The sequence below is a fragment of the Topomyia yanbarensis genome, chromosome 3, assembly GCF_030247195.1.
Source record: "Topomyia yanbarensis strain Yona2022 chromosome 3, ASM3024719v1, whole genome shotgun sequence".
Lineage (NCBI taxonomy): Eukaryota > Metazoa > Arthropoda > Insecta > Diptera > Culicidae > Topomyia > Topomyia yanbarensis.
The window spans coordinates 257,419,159-257,436,599 of NC_080672.1; the positions used below are offsets into that span (position 1 = coordinate 257,419,159).

The following is a 17,441-nucleotide window of genomic DNA, read 5'->3' on the forward strand; positions in this document are numbered from 1 at the left end:
CTTTGAAAATAACGGAGAAAACGATTATTAAAAATAAATTTATTTATCTAATTTATAAAGAAAATATCGACATTACTAAACACATCCAAATCTAAACTTCGATTTTTAAAAGGCAAACCATATGCACTGCATTGACGAACGTGTTCAATGCAATTTACCATGAAAAGGTGAACCTGCTTGTCACAGTGCGCTTGAATATTTAAACATTTTAAACCAATGCGATGAAATATTGATTTCAACATAAAACTCGGAGAGAATCGCATCGAATCAAAATCGGGCCACTATATGGAAGTAAAAAGCTAGTACTTTCACTATGTTATGATGTTGGCGCCTTTTTACTCCTTAACGAGTTATTTAAGGTTGAAGTTACACCCAAAATATTGTAAAATTTGGAATATCTTTTTAAATTCAACAGATAGGAAGTAACATTGAGCTGAACGCAATAATTTTTATCTAGCATTTTTCACAGAAAAAATCATTTTCGATATCATTAACATAGAAAGTTAAAGAAAACTTATTTGCGTTCGTTTGCTATTTGAGCTCCCAAAACGAAATAAATGTGATTGGTTTTAGTTTTACATTGGATGCGATAGTGATTTTTGAGTATGTATCACAAAATTGCGCTTGGCACTCTTTGTCTTAACAGAGGTCGTTTAAATTTTAACAATTTTTCTATGAATTAGAGAAGGTATCAACATCCGAAATAAGTATGAGCTCACCGAGCCTTCTCTAATCAACTGGAAAGTTACCCAGTAGAAAAGTACCAAGTAGCTGCTTGAATCAATATCATGGATGAATAAAACAAATACGAGTAGTCCTTATTGACTTCCTTGAGGAACATCTTAATTTACTTCTGCGCAAGATTTGCCAAATCTTTCGCCGCTCTCCACCAGGGATGCCACATTGAAATCTGTGTTTCGATCAAAAAAATCTTTTTACCATCTGTGATGACTAAAACAAGTAAAAAATCTGTGAAAATCTGTGATAAATTTCAAAAAAATCTATGTAAAATCACAATATTTCCAAAAATCTGTGAAAATCAGTGATTTTTCCATCAAAATGCCAAAAATATGTTCTCTGTGATAATTAATCTGTGATGAAAAATTGTGAAAAACATCTGTGACATTACGGAAAAATCTGTGAATATGGTAACCCTGCTCAACACGCTTGCCAGGAAACGCATTTCCTTCGAAATTCCATTTGCCGAACTGGAAGAGGATTGTTTTATGACTGATAATGTAACGTGACGTTACAACGCGTCACAAATAAGAACTTTGAACGTATTTTAATAAAAGTCAAATCATCAAATTTTAGTATATTCAGTTCATTGTGATGGAATCTTTCGTGAAATTTTGCCTACTTTCCGAATCTGTAATAAGTTGTGATGTAGGCGTGCGTTTGATAAAGTTATATCTTATTTGTCGAATGAAAATTCGTCAAATCGTTGTAAACGTCACGAAAGAATGTGTCATATGTAGTTGCTGCTTCTGCACTTGATCAAGGCCAATTGTAAACGGAACGTAAGGTAAATTTGCAGTGTACTTCCACTTTAGTACAAATAATCGTACCATGTCACTTAAACGTTAAAACGGGGCTATTTTTTTATTTCGATTATAGAGGTTTCAACCTTAAAGTCATTCGCTTCTTCGGGTTAGACAAATCTCTTATGAAAAGTTTCTAACCCTATGTGCGGGGTCGGACTCGATCCCAGGTGTGCTGCGTACAAGGAAATCGATTTACCAACTACGCTACGCCCACCCCCAAAATGGGGCTATTGTCTAGGTCAAACAGGTACTTATCCTTATTCTATTGGCCATTATAGTTAACTTTAGAAAGATTTTCGACTGTTGGAAAAGTTTGAGGTTATATTTCAGGCTTTCAGTCTGGAGATCAGTCTGTAAATCAGCGTTCTATAGGTATACTTTTTATTCGAATATGTAGACCGTAGTTTACCTTTTCACCGGACTGAAGGCCGAAATATAACATCAAAGTTAAAATGGTCGTGGGGAATACTCGGTTAAATTGATGAATTTAGCATAGCAAACTTTCAGCGTTAGGTGCGGAAAAGCCCTATTCAAATCGCTCAGGTATTTACACTATTTTGCTTTAACTCATCACGGCACGGCGACAGGAAAAAAACAGTCTTATCAGCTCCTTTATCAGCGTCGAAAGGTGTTAAAACTTTGCTGGTTGCAGTATACATTTCGCCAGATATAACCACAGATAACGTAGGAAAACGAAAAATTTGGATCAAAATTGATAGTCACATTTTAGTCCGTCATATTGGAATCGCCATTTAAATTTTTTTTAGGTTTTGATACACATTAACTCAAATTTGTGTTAATAAATCATAACACCTTTTTTATCTCGATTTTAACCGAAATACCACTTATTTTTAGTGGGGGTCCGTCATATAAGATCGACCATTTTGAATTTCGAAAAACGGACTTCAAATTTGTAATCAGCGATGTTCAAAACCCATGATTCCATAAAATTGTTTCAAAATATTGACATTCTACCACGAATATTTCATCGAATGTGTTCTTAAAACATTTAACCTTTTATCCCAAAACATGATTTTTCAAAACTGCTTACAACCTCATTTGAAAACGGTTCAATTTATAGACTTGATCTCTTGACCTCTCGAAAGAAAACCTTTTTCATTGGAGGAATGACCTATAAAATCTACAAATACTTTGAATTCACTATTTTTTGTGAAGCATTAAAGTGAAAAAAGGCTAAAAAATTGATCTCAAAGTTTGAGATTGCACCATTACGTCAAATTTGAAGTTTTTTCCTCGTTCTTAGGTCATTACTCCAATAAATTTAGTCCACTGTAGAACCTTATTATTGGTTTTGTGTTTCAGATCGATCCTGAGACAGCAGGCTGTAGGCAACTTTGAAATTCCACGCGCTCCTAACCATAAATAGAACGGCACCACGGGCGCCATTTTGTTTTATTTGTCTTGTAAAAAATTGTAAATGAGGACGAAAATATAAGCTTTTTGAATCCTAAAACTGGTTCCGTCTCTATTTTTCATTGGTTCGTGGTGGTCTCCACACTTTCCTGCGGACACCTAGATACCGCAGTGGGTATGGAAAAAATAATCCAACAGAAAGATGGTGCCCTAAATTTAACGAAACATGTAATGCATTCGAATTTAATATTTGTAAGCAGAGAGTAACTTATAGGTAGTTACTTATAAGAAACCGCACCGCATATTTATGCAAAAGTATTTCAAAACAACTTTAGTTTATAGATACAGGTGGAAGCTCTTTTCAAGCATTATAAAAAATGTAATCTTTCGTGGAATATATTAAAAATAACCCTATAACACAAAATGGTTAAAATTAAGAAAATTTACTTAGCATGCTCGAAAACAAAAGGTTCGCCCACGTAAACACTTTGGAAAATGCATTTCTCATTACTTAACGTACAAAACAAGAGACAGTGGTATATGCAGGGCCGCCGAGATGGCTCTTTCTGGACGGGGTGTTTCCCTCCGTGCCCGGATTTTTGGAGGAGGCACGGACTTAAACAAGAACTATGATTTAATTTTTTTTTCTCAAATATTAACATAATTCAGACGAAAATTGGAAATATCATTTAGACAAAAGAAAATTCGTCCCTTATACAATTGATGTTACCTCGATGTTGGAAATGAACCCTATTCTCAAGCTAGCCTTCATCACAAAAAAATCTAATTTCAATGTATATTAGACTGGTTCAATTTTTGACTTGAAGCTCCACCAGGCTCTACTGATTTCTTTTACGACCCTTAGTAATTGTGCAAATTTTGGTACCGATTGGTTGTGCCTACGGACCCTCCAAAAATTTCTAAGTTTATATGGAAATTAGTATGGAAAATCGGTTAAAATTAAAAATAAATTCTTATAAAATCACCTCATCAATCAATTCATGAGAATACTATATATTTCAAAAGGTATTCTTCTACTGAACACATTCATGGAACATTGTAAGTTTGTTAAAATTCGCTGAGAAAAGTTATTAACTAAAGAAGTAGTATGACTTCAAAACAAGTGAATTTTATTATTAATCATAGCAACCCTGTTTGAATGGCTCCATCGTTATACAAGTATAAGCTAGATTTACCACCCACCGCTCGCGTATGGCAGTTGCAGCTATTCAAACAGGGTTGCTATGATTAATAATAAAATTCACTTGTTTTGAAGTCATACTACTTCTTTAGTTAATAACTTTTCTCAGCGAATTTTCACAAACTTACAATGTTCCACGAATGTGTTCAGTAGAAGAATACCTTTAGAAATATATAGTGTTCTCATGAATTGATTAATGAGGTGATTTTTTAAGAATTTATTTCCAATTTTAACCGATTTTCCATACTAATTTCCATATAAACTTTGAAATTTTTGGAGGGTCCGTAGATCGGTACCAAAATTCGCACAATTACTAACGGCCATATAAGGAATCAGTAGAGCCTGGTGGAGCTAAAAGTGAAAAATTGAACCAGTCCAATGTATATTCATAGTTTCAAGTGCGGAATTCAATAATATTATATAATAATAATATCTTGTTAAACCTACATCACTAACCCTAAAAATATATCTTTTACTAAATCCCTCTCTCCCACTTACTCGTAATAAAAATCAATGGTTCTCACTCTTGTAGATCGAAATCAGCCCCGTGAAAACTGTTCGTTGCCTGAAGCTACCACTAAATGCTAGTAGCGCTAGCTAAGCTTCAAATGTTCAAGGTCCGTTCATATGAACTGTACAACACTGTTTAAAAGTTGGATTCAAAACAAGTAATTAATAACAATATATGAAAATAACGCTTTCTCTTGCATCGCTTCAGCCCCACAAAATCCGAATGCTTTTATCACCTGAAGTCCAGTTAAACACATCAAACTGAAGTTTGTTTGCATTCGATAAGTCTCAGGTCGAGTTAACAACATTGGCTCGTAGCGATGTGAACGTTGCTTAAAGCGCGTTCGCTGTCATTTTTGGCAACTAGCCGAGCCAGGAAGCCAGCTTATGTTGGCTTCACTCATTTTTCAAAGAAACGTCAAAACATTCACCCTCTTGATCGAAATGTATTCCTAATTTCAAGGAAACTGTAAAATTGTTTTCTTTAGATCCGATATAAAACCTGATTTCAAGACTGTAATATCCTAGTTTTGAGAATTTTAAAGCGTAAAACAAAGAAATTGGCACCGTCAAGCTAACGCAAACACCAGTAGTGTACAAGAAAAAGGCCTTATCCACTAGAATTCCCGAATTAGCCTTTCCACGTTTTTTTTGTTTCGTTTATTCTTTTTGATGTTTTACGGGTGGGTTCTACCTCCGACAAAATCGTTAATTTGGTTATTGTCAAACGATTATGATTGACGAACGACGTTCGTCAGATAGGTTTTTCCGGTGGGAGGGAAGAACCCACCAGTAAATTGTCAAACAAACGTCTCATGGAAAGGCTCCAGGCCCTCTATTTAATGCGTTTTTTTCTGGCTCTTAATTTTATTACTTTTTTCAGGCCAATTCTAATTAGAATCGATTGTGTCACTGAAAACGAATACTAATTAGAGCCAGCTTGATTTCCGACTCTCTTGGGTTGGCTCAAATCAAAACGCAAGAAAGTTTATTCGGAGTGTTCATTTTTGTTTACAGTTTGTTCGCATTGCCAATTTTATTTTCAATCCACCACCGAATGTTACTACGCCACCTCGCATTCTTCGTGTGCTGTTGGAATTCGCTATCGCTCAGTCCAACTTAAACCAGTCATGTCCGGGAAAACGAGTGGATCACAAGTTTTCTTGCGGAAAACTGCCGCCTCCGATGGCGAGTGGTGGTCATCTCGTCGAGTGGATCCTCAGCGGCCTAGTTCCGCTTTTGTTCGCACCTTAGACAGATGTTGTTCCTGCGAGAGATCTGGCAGTCTCGCCCAGAATCATCTCCGAATATGAGATTAAAAGTAATATTATTGCTATCAAAAATTTCTTTTCTGGTTAATAAAAATTTTCTTGGAGACGGTTTTTGTCTTCATCGAACTCCAACGACTTCGCCAGCTGGGTGATACTTTGACATTTAAGAATGAACATTCGATGAGTTTTGTGTCGAGCTAACAACATTCAGTCACGTCCTCGTCTACAAACTGCAAGGATAAATTTTCTGCCAGAAACGATTGTTGCATTTCTGCTGGCATTTTCGCAAAGATTTGCTGAAAACCGGTGAGGAATGCTTTCAGGCACATTCGAGCGGAAGTTAACATTTTCTTGAGTTCGCATCGTGGTGGAGGTAGGGGTGCCACATTTAAATCTGTGTTTCGGTCAAACCAATCTTCTAACCATTAGTGACGACCAGAGTTAAAAATATTCAAATTCATTGAATGAAAATTGATCATATTCAGCCGCATTCATTTTCAATATTCAGTGACGCAGCTGAAAACGTCAAACGAACAAACCGCCCATTCATCCATGCAGATTTTCATTCGTGCAGCAACGAATCAAACGTATCAAAGTAGGCCCTGGCACAATGTAAGCGATGATGATTGTTGTTTCACATGCTTTATCGGCATTTGAAAACATTTTCCTAGATAATTTGCGTAATGAATATATTGTACGATATTCAACTGAATGAATAAGATGGATAGTTGAATGAATATTTTTCTATTCACCGCGAGTCGCAACAGGTTCATTTTCAGCCGTCAAAAAAGAGCTTCGGTTACTTTTAACTCTGGTGATGACTAAAGCAGAAAAAAATCCAAATTCCCAAAATCTGCGCAAATTTGTGAAATTTTCATCATAATTCCAAAAATCTGTCATCTGTAAAAAAGAATCTGTGATCAAAAATGGTGCACAAAAATCTTTGACATTACAGAAAAATCTGTGAATATGGTAACCCGGGCGTGGTGGTCCCGGGCCTTGTGACTGTCCTGGCGTTTTATTCATCTGATCTGATTACCCTAATGATGACTACTGTCAAAGTTTGTACACGGAGAACTTTATTCGTCATCGATAGCATATTTTTCCATCTGCCTTCCTTTTCTTCTGCTGTAATTTTTATGCATTGAACATATTCGGTCGATATTCAATTTATTAAAGCAAATTAAATATATATGCCAGAAAATGCGAAAAAGTACAACAGAATAAGAGACGGAAATAGAAAGCAGACAAACGCTGCATACTTTTGTTTCTTAGTGTTCATCGGCATACTCTTCCAGCGAGCCAACATTGCTAACCCGGAAACACGGCGTTAAACACTTGCTGTTAAAGAAGTGCGAGTGCTTGAGATCAACAGAAGCAGATTTGTGATCCTGTGAAAATTTTCCCGTTTCTCTTAACATTTTACGAAAAAGACCGGTAACTCTTCGCCTCAATTTAGATTTGAACAAACTTTTGGAAAATTAATGTAAACTTTTCATTCCTTAATTTTGCATTTTATTCACAGTAAAATGTACCAACACAAAGACTGATAGAAAATATTCGTAAATCGAATTAGATTCGTACAGACCATTTTCATAAAATATACGAATTTTTTCGTACATATGATGAATCATTTGTAGTTCAATTAAAACAATTTTATTTTTTATTACGAGTTTTTCCCGAAAACCACGAAACGACTTTCGTTGGCTTATTACGAAACGGCTTCATTAGGCAAATGAATTGTTCACTGCTATATACGAAAGTCTTCGTAATATTTACGAGCATCATTCGTCAAACAGTCAACGTCAAAAGAGAGGTAGAATATGGGTCAATAATTGTTGATCATCACGACGATCTCGGTCTGACTATTTAGTAACCGTATCCGTGTCCTCCGGTTTCAGGAAGATTTCTTGAACCTCTTTCGCTTCCAGTTGATCCATAATCCGGAGCAGTACAGATCCAGCTAAGCTATCGCGAACTGCTCGTTGGTTTTGTATGAAGAAGTTTGAGTTTTTCTCTGCTGGAGCAATGTAAAAATAATATGCTATTAAATACGAAAACTTTTCTAAGATGAACGAAAATAATTCGTGCGACCAACAAAATCGTTTGTAATATACACAACCGTTTATTAAAATAAACGAAACATTTCGTTTCATTCCGGAAAAAATATTGCTGTTTTCAACAATAACATTCGTGCAATGTACACTAAATATGTAAAATTTACGAAAACTTTAGTACATCAAGTGGCCATTACTTCACACCACAATCTTTCTAGTCCTCAATAGAGGTGAGCAGGTTGAAATAAAATCGATTTCGCCAGTTAAAAAAAAATCGTTATTGTCATGGAACGATTGAAAAAAATATGGTAATAAATGCGAAAACTTTTCTAAGATGAACGAAATGAATTCGTGCAACCAACAAAATCGTCCATATTATACGCAAACATTTATTAAAATAAACGAATCATTTCGTTTCATTTACCAAAATGATGTCGTTATCAACGACAACAATCGTGCAATGTACACTAAATAAGTAAATATTACGAAAACTTTCGTTCATCAAGCGGCCATTTCTTCATGCCACAATAAAATCGATTTTGCCAGATCGGTTTTTTAAATAAAAAAAATCGGTGTTGTCAAATCGATCCCAAAAGATCGAATGAAAAAATATGCTAATAAATAAGAAAACTTTTCTAAAACGTTTATAAAAATAAACAAAACATTTCGTTTCATTCACGAAAAATAATGTCGTTATCAACGATAACATTCGTGCAGTGTACACTAAATAAGTAAAATTTACGAAAACTTTCGTTCATCAAGCGGTCATTTCTTTACACCACAATCTTTCTAGTCGTCAATAATGATGAGCAGGATGAAATAAAATCGATGTTACCAGATCGATCCCTTAAATTAAAAAAAAAACGTTACTGTCAAACATCGATCCTAAAAGATCGAATGCGACCAACGAAATCGTTCGTAATATTCACAACAGTTTATTAAAATAAACGAAACATTTCGCTTCATTCCCGAAAAATAACATCGTTTTTAACAATAACATTCGTGCAACGTACACTAAATATGTAAAATTTACGAAAACTTTCGTTCATCAAGCGGCCATTACTCCACACCACAAACTTTCTAGTCCTCTATAGAGGCGAGCAGGTTGAAAGAAAATCGATTTTGCCAGATCGATCCTTTTAGTTTAAAATATTGTTGTGATCATAAATCGATTCTAAAAGATCGATTGAAAAAAAAATAATATTCCAATTAATAAGAAAACTTTTCTAAGATGAACGAAATGAATTCGTGTGACCAACAAAATCGTTCGTAATATACATAATAGGGTGGGGCAAAATGATCGTTTTTTCAGCACAGCACTTTTTGGGTTCCTTTTGGGGTCCCAAACAACTGTGCAAAATTTGGGGTCGATTGGTGTTGACCCGGCGTAGCGCATTGCGTTTGAAATTTGTATGGAGACTAGTATGGGAAAGCCTACATTTTTGCATTTTTAATTCTACAGACTACAATTCTTCCTTTAGTATGCAAACAAATAGATAAAAGTGTAGTCCAGGATATGCTGAACAACTTTGCCGAAGGATGTATAGTGTTAGAATGTCTCTAAGCCAAGTTATAGCTGTTCAAAGTTCGATACATCGAATTAAATGCCAAAAATCATTATTATTGCCAACACTGCCGGTGTACCAATGGTATTTCATATAACATTCCAAAATAACATTATATATTTTAGTTTTACAACATTGGTATGTTTGGATGAATTATTCAAAAGCCTTAGCTCAATTTCATGAGCGTAGGTAGTTGAGCAATAGGGCGTAGTGAGGGGGGATGGGGGGTGATTTTAATATGTAGAAATTCGAACTGAAATGTTGTCGAGTTGGAATGTTCAGATGAATTATTTCAAAACAATTACACAATGTTCTACGCATAATAGTAACGATGAAATAAACCATACTGTATCCCGTTGCCTTGACTTTTGTCATTAGAAGTTACGTTACAGACTGAATTAACTGATGTCGAGTTGATATGTCAGAGGATTATATTTCGGTTTAATACGCATTATGATTTGATAGCATGCTCATTTCTATGCTGTTCGATCACGAAGCGTGAAGCTAATTTCTGGATTTCAACATGAAATCCACCAGATCCCTACAACAATTTTTGCTTCAGGTGATCGAACAGCATCGAAATGAGCATCCCATCAAATCATAGTGCCTATTAAACTGAAATAAAATCAATGCATTTCTCTGACATATCAACTCGACATCAGTTGATTCAGTCTGTAACGTAACTTCTATTGATAAAAGTCAAGGCAAAGGGATACAGTATGTTTTATTTCATCGTTACTATTATGCGTAGAACATTGTGTAATTGTTTTGAAATAATTCATCTGAACATTCCAACTCGACAACATTTCAGTTCGAATTTCTACATATTAAAATCACCCCCCATCCCCCCTCACTACGCCCTATTGCTCAACTACCTACGCTCATGAAATTGAGCTAAGGCTTTTGAATAATTCATCCAAACATACCAATGTTGTAAAACTAAAATATATAATGTTATTTTGGAATGTTATATGAAATACCATTGGTACACCGGCAGTGTTGGCAATAATAATGATTTTTGGCATTTAATTCGATGTATCGAACTTTGAACAGCTATAACTTGGCTTAGAGACATTCTAACACCATACATCCTTCGGCAAAGTTGTTCAGTATATCCTGGACTACACTTCTATCTATTTGTTTGCATACTAAAGGAAGAATTGTAGTCTGTAGAATTAAAAATGCAAAAATGTAGGTTTTCCCATACTTATCTCCATACAAATTTCAAACGCAATGCGCTACGCCGGGTCAACACCAATCGACCCCAAATTTTGCACAGTTGTTTGGGACCCCAAAAGGAACCAAAAAAGTGCTGTGCTCGGTTGATGTGGCTATGATTACGTTTTTCCATATAACCATGCCCCACCCTAATACATAAACGAAACTATTCGCTTCATTCACGAAAAATAATGTCGCTATCAACGATAACATTCGTTCAATGTACACTAAATAAGTAACATTTACGAAAACTTTCGTTCATCGAACGACCATTTCTTCATATCACAATAAAATCGATTTGGCCAGATCGATTTTTTTAAATTAAAAAAAATCGGTGTTGTCAAACATCGATCCCAAAAGATCGAATGAAAAAATAATATGCTAATAAATACGAAAACTTTTCTATGATGAACGAAATGAATTCGTGAAACCAACGAAATCGTTCGTAATACGCACAAACGCTTATTAAAATAAACAAGACATTTCGTTTCATTCACGAAAAATAATATCGATATCAACAATAACATTCGTGCAGTGTATACCAAATATGTAAAATTTACGAAAGCTTTCGTTCGCCAAGCGGCCATTCTTGTTCATGAAATGAACGAAACCTACTATTTACAATGCACGAAAATACTTCGTTGCAGAAAACTACGAATATGAAATTTCATAATATTTACGAATTTATATTATCAGTGAATTGGTGGCCCAGAAGCGCAAGGAACGCAAGGCGCTCGAAAAAAATAAGTGGGGAACAGAAAAAAAGAGAACTCTGATTTTTTTCTGCAGTCGCGGTCAAACAATACATCGGATTCGCCTGTATCACACGTGTTCGAGCGAGAGACTAAATGTTCAGTCAGGAAAACTTGATCATCCCCAATGTGATCCACACGTTGCGATCAGATCGTTCTCGCTTTCTCCCATAGGATCCTTTGGCCTGTTTCACTCCACGAGTGCAGGTAGTAAATGGTCGAGTGCGAATAGGCCTTCTGCTATCGTGCTTGACCCGGCAGCCGGCCAGCCGATCTATGTACTATCAGATCAGATCAAATAAACCACCGTAACGATAAGATCGTCTACCTTTCGCTCCGTGAAAATAAAATTAGTTTTTCGTTCGCGCAATAAAATTAGTGTTTTCAGTAGTGAAAAATTACTGTTTCAAAGCGTCCGAAGAACCCGGTATCACGCGCGCGCGAACAACACGAAAGCACTGTTAGATCACCAAATTCATCAATACCGGAAAGTTTACTATCAGATATAGGGTGACGAGCCCATTTTCGCCATGTTTCTATTCTCACCCTACCCATTTGAAGCTGTTGGTTAGAGCAGTGTCTGCCATCTTTGTTCAGCGCATTGAGTCAAATGGTAGCGCAACAATAGGGGCACTCGATTCGAGTTTTCGTTGCGCTCAAACACGAGAATTTCATTGATTTCAGCGCATTTGTGTTATTAAACTGGTTCTTAACAACGAAGCAAAGCTATTGATGTCAATTTTTACGCATTTCGTTGATTGTAGGCCGAGAAATTAATGAATTAGTGAGGCACCCTGCTTAGTATGGTGAAAATAGGCACTTTACCCTATTTGCGGTAAGTTCCAACTCAACCGGAAATATCGAAAATAACGATATGCAATAGAACAAAAAAGAACGACCGTGCGATTTTGATATTGGTAGATTAAAAGATATGATCTTAAATCCACAACTGACTGAAGTGTCATTCGTCATGGTCACGAAAAAATGCCGGAAAATTTTCCTCGTGATGGATTAAATGATCCCTTCCCAATGTCATTGCTGTTCAAAACGTTACCTAACAAAAAAAATATCGAAAGAAATTAGTTAGTTTGGAGTCGAAGCCTTGAAGCGTTTTTTTTGTTTACTGTATCGTTTATTTGGTTCAGTTACTGCAGCAAGTCGTTCTCATTTCTGCCTTCCTGAAGGATACTCAAAAATCCGAACATGGAAAAATTGTACGATAGACTACCGGTTTACGAACATAATCAAATTCACGATCAATGTTATGTCAAATGGCGTAATATGGAAACAACACTTGAAAAAACACTTCAATAGTCATCTTACTGTCCGAACAAATAATTATCGAAGCGAAGAAATGGAGAGAAGTTCTAAAAAGAATCTAAAAAATAAAAAATCGACTTTATTTTTTTCATATATCTTAAATAAATAATTACAAGTGCGATGGGGCACGTATGTTGCTTTCCCTGGGCCCTTATTTTCTCTCGACGGGCCTGGGTATATAGCACGGAAACTAAGAAAAGACAACTTCGCCAACTCACCCCAACTGCCAGCTAGCCTCGGGCTCCCATAGGGGAAGATGGGGTAAAACGCACCCCCTAAGGAAATATGATCATAACTAAGCTATAGAACATCAATTGGGAAAATTTGATTAATGATATCGTGTAGAAAACATTTACCTCCGTAATCAAAATCATAACGCTTTGCAAAATATTCAAAAACATGAAAATAATTCAATTTGTCAAAATCATAAAAATCACCTTTTGAAAAATAAGCGGGGCAAAACGCACCTGTGCGGGGGCAAAAGGCACCACAACAACGGGGCATAATGCACTACAACAACGGGGTAGAATGCACCGCAACAACGGGGCATAATGCTCAGCGAACAAGCAAGTAGTTTTGTTTTCTAACGAGATTTCACAAAAGTGTGCCATTAAATAGCCTTAGGTTATGCAATTGGTAGGTTTTCAGAACGATTTTTCTGTTTTCGATTAAAATTCAGAAAATTCAGAAAAGAGGGCATTTTGCCCCCGATGGAGCAGAGATATACATTTAGCAAAAGTGAATTATGTAGTAGATTTTTCATATGTAGTGCGACAAAATAATGAACAACGGTATAAATATAACAGAAATCCTCTAATATAATAGTAAAACAGTATTTATAAGAGCGGAAAATCCTTGTTGCACGAGCCACAATAATTACATGAGAAGAGCACGTTATTGTTTTTTGTTTATTTCTCGAGCTGCTATTGATGTACGGTTATCAAACTTTGACAGTATATGTTTACTATGACGGACTTCCGACTGGTGTTACCGTTTTCTAGAAATTTTCAGCTGTTTTCGATATAATCAAGGGGTGCCTTTTGCCCCGGGGGTGCGTTTTACCCCATCTTCCCCTACCAGTCAAAATTAGCGGGTGGAAGGGGTTTGCCCACAAGCGGGAACAGCCATATAAAATTGTGTGACCCCAGAGTTAGTGGAGGAGTCAAACGTATCACATGTAATCAGTACGTTCTAGTGAAAATATTTGTTAGAATGTCGATGTACTTCCTGATGTTATTCTTGCCAGCTCTTCTTTCTGGATTATTAAGGATGAGAGTCTTTCTGTTTTTCTTTGAAGTAAGTGTGTCTTCCTCGGGGACATATAAATATCAATCAAAAGGTCAAACGGACCAGCGTGAATACAATGCAGAATCATAAAATGACTTTTATTGTACCTGAAGCGAACGACGCAGTATTTATTCCACATCATTGTATTGTTTCATCTTAAAAAAAGCACGTTTTACGATTATGACAGCTTTTCTTTTACCGTTCCTTTTCAGATACGGAAATGCATCAACGAAAAACAAACGGATCCACTTTGAGATAAGCTAGCACCCCGCTGGAAAAATGCTAACAACCACGATTACTTTCTGCCGCTTCCGTCCAACGCACTGAAATGAACTCTTCTATCGCGGAAGCTCGATCGGTAGTGAAAACATTCATTAATCACTTCTGGTTGAATATAAAAGGCGCTAGTAAAACTGGGATGGAATCATCAACGGCCTGAGATGAGCTAAATCCCTGCGAAGTCGGCTCTGCTGACGACGTCGTTATTATTGGAAGGCATTTTGCTTGGATTAAGTCGGTGATATGGAAAGATCAGACTTTGATGAACCGATCTGCGGTTTAATTCCTTTTCATGTTCGGCAATCACGCGGACTTGGAAACCGACAATGCCAGTGTTGTCTAGTGTTTTCATCTATATATGTGTGTGTGTGTGTATGTGTAGATAAGTTTGTGGTTGGCTATTTGCTGATATGAGTGGCTTACTGGCATTCAACAGTGTTGGCGGGATGAGCAAGCGGGACAGTATCGAGGGCAGGATGATAAAGCAAATCGCACAGTTGAGAATAAATTGCCGGAACGAAACCGTTTACCTATAGAGCCTAGGCTTTGCGGTTGAGGCGTCTGACAGCAACTGTGGCATTTGATTGTGGTTTTCCTCCCGGATTACCGACGCGAATCATTCGTTACATACAAGCGGTGAGGAAGGGGGACAGCATCAGACGAAATACGAAACAAACCAAGGGACTATCGCTGCTAGGAAACTGCGAGAAGCACGTTCGGTCGTGTGTTTGGACGGGGGAAACATGTTATGCCATTATCGCCTGCTTATATGTTTGTCCTGTTTTGTGGCTAATTGTTGGAGTTCCACTTCGGAGTACCTAATCATTCGTCATGGTCGGTCACGGGTACGCCACTCAAGCGAGAAAGATCACATCCGCTGGGGCCTGCAAGTGTTTGATAATTTCACTCTTCTGGACTACGACACGGTTGATGATTCAAATGAAACCACCAGCAGCTCTGCCATCGGTTCAAAAGCGCACAACAGAATAGAAAAAGGTAACCGCAGTGGTCCCGGAAGTCCTATTTTAGAAAACGGTAATAGTTCCGATACACTTACGATTCAATTCAGCGAATCGGAAGAGTTGGACCGAATGATTGACATCAGCGACTTTGATAGCATTTCTATCGAAACCGGAAACGTGGGACGGCGACAGGCGGCTGTCAACAGTTGGGAAACCAATCACATCCTGAACCCACTCTCAGTTGACACGATGGATTCAATACAGCCATCAACCAGATTGACACCTGCTGTGACGTCCGTGATGGCAACACCAACAAAAGGTTCCCAACAGCAGCAGCCAAGAAAAAAGCTTATCAAAAAAGAAATAATGGAAAACATAAGAAAAACGGTCGATAAAGGACTGGAATATCTCAAATCTCACAAGAATTTAGATGAGGTTAAGATAGAGCTGAAGTCTTTCCGCTCACACGTGGTTGATGACAGGCCGGGACATACTTTAGGAAAAACTTCCATTGATGCTGACACGATGTCGGGTAAAGATATTCCCAGTCACGAACGACACGAAGCAAGGCATGTGGAAGGCAATCGAAAAGATTACACCCCAGTGTCATCGCCTATTTCAATTCCCTCCACCAGTGTGACCACGTTGGGTGCCGCAAGCATAATACAACCCCTTGTTTTTGTCGGGAACGAGCGCTGGAAAAGTGTCAATATACATAATGACGATAGTTTTTTGGTTCCATCAGCAAAAGCTATAAAGCGGAAACTGATTTCCACGGTCAGGGCAGCTACTGCCGGTAGACTCAATGATAATGATTACGCCAATGATTTTCCGCTTGCTAGCGAGGATAATTCCGCCACTGAAAATGTTGCCAATGAACTAACTCGCCAGCGGGAGCATCGCGAGAAAAAAACTGATCCAATTAAAACAGTAGGATTGAATGCTAGGAACAGTGCCGAACTGGAATTTAATTACGTCCAGCGGAAAGCAAAAACGTTCGAACCACATTCCTCAGTAACATCCCCGGTAAATAACGGTAGTAGCAAAACGGTGGAGGAGGAGGAGGAGGAGGATGTCGACGACGATGGGGAGAATGGCGACGATGTGATAAATATTCTCAACGATACGCCGACAATGAGCTTCGAGCCAAACGAGGTGGACGTTTCGTCTACGATGATTTTTAATGGTGACCCGTCAGTGTGGGTGTCCGATGCTGAGGATCCGAAGGTGGATGATGAATCCAATTATAGACCGTCGGATACAAGCGAGATTTTCCGCATGGAGGAAATCGACTTGAGCGAATTGGACGAAACCAGTAGGAATAATCGACGGAACTTAATGAAGGGTCGCGATGTGGTGACCCAATTTCTACAAATCGTAGAAAGTCAACATCTACTTGGATCCAACTGTACAGCTGGGACTGCTCTCAATCTCGGCGAGGGTGTAGTTGACCGCTATGCACAGGATCGGTTTCGAGTTGAGGCGGAAATTGCCGTCAACAGAGCGAACATGCTGACTCGGTGAGTTGATTATCTTCTTTCTAATTCTATTTCGTATTTCCCGGTCCGATCCGTTAGCTTGAATTGACTGAAGGGAAATGCGATTTTTCGCACTACCCACTTTTCTACTCTCCCGAGCAACTGTACCATTACTTTCGATTGCAATTCCTAGCTAGCTTTCCATTAACGGTTGGTATCCATGGAATGTATGGCAAATAGTAATCAATGTCAGGGAAAGCTCTCAGGCCGGAAATTTAGTGGCTCAATCCAATTCGACGGGATCTAGGTGTCTGAACAAAAGGTTAAACAACAGAAAAAAACTGAAAGTTGGAATGCAGAAAATCTGCCAAACGGAGGCAGATTCGATTTGGTTTGATGTTGAGTGCAAATAGTATTGGTTGGATTCGAGATTTTACCGTGTTCAGATCTTTGACAGCTTTAGAGGGTGGTCGAAAAAATCTTTTTTTGTGTGTTTTGGACCAAATATGAATACACAAGTTGCAAAAGTTTATACCTTGTCAGATTTTTGGACTAGTTCTACAGTTAGAAGTCAGTGCTTATCTTCCGCTCTTTGAAACGGTTCAAGGATACTGAAAATTTTA

The 17,441-nt window shown here is 37.5% G+C and overlaps 1 protein-coding gene across 1 annotated transcript in view; it reads left to right on the forward strand.

Moving 5' to 3' along the window:
- The window catches only part of LOC131688858 (uncharacterized), a 708,198-nt gene that overhangs the window by 247,483 nt on the left and 443,274 nt on the right, over positions 1–17,441 (forward strand). Inside the window, exon 3 of the mRNA XM_058973432.1 lies at positions 14,312–16,860. Coding sequence (XP_058829415.1) covers positions 15,122–16,860 — 1,739 coding nt within the window. The 5' untranslated portion in view covers positions 14,312–15,121. The remainder of the gene's footprint in view (positions 1–14,311; positions 16,861–17,441) is intronic.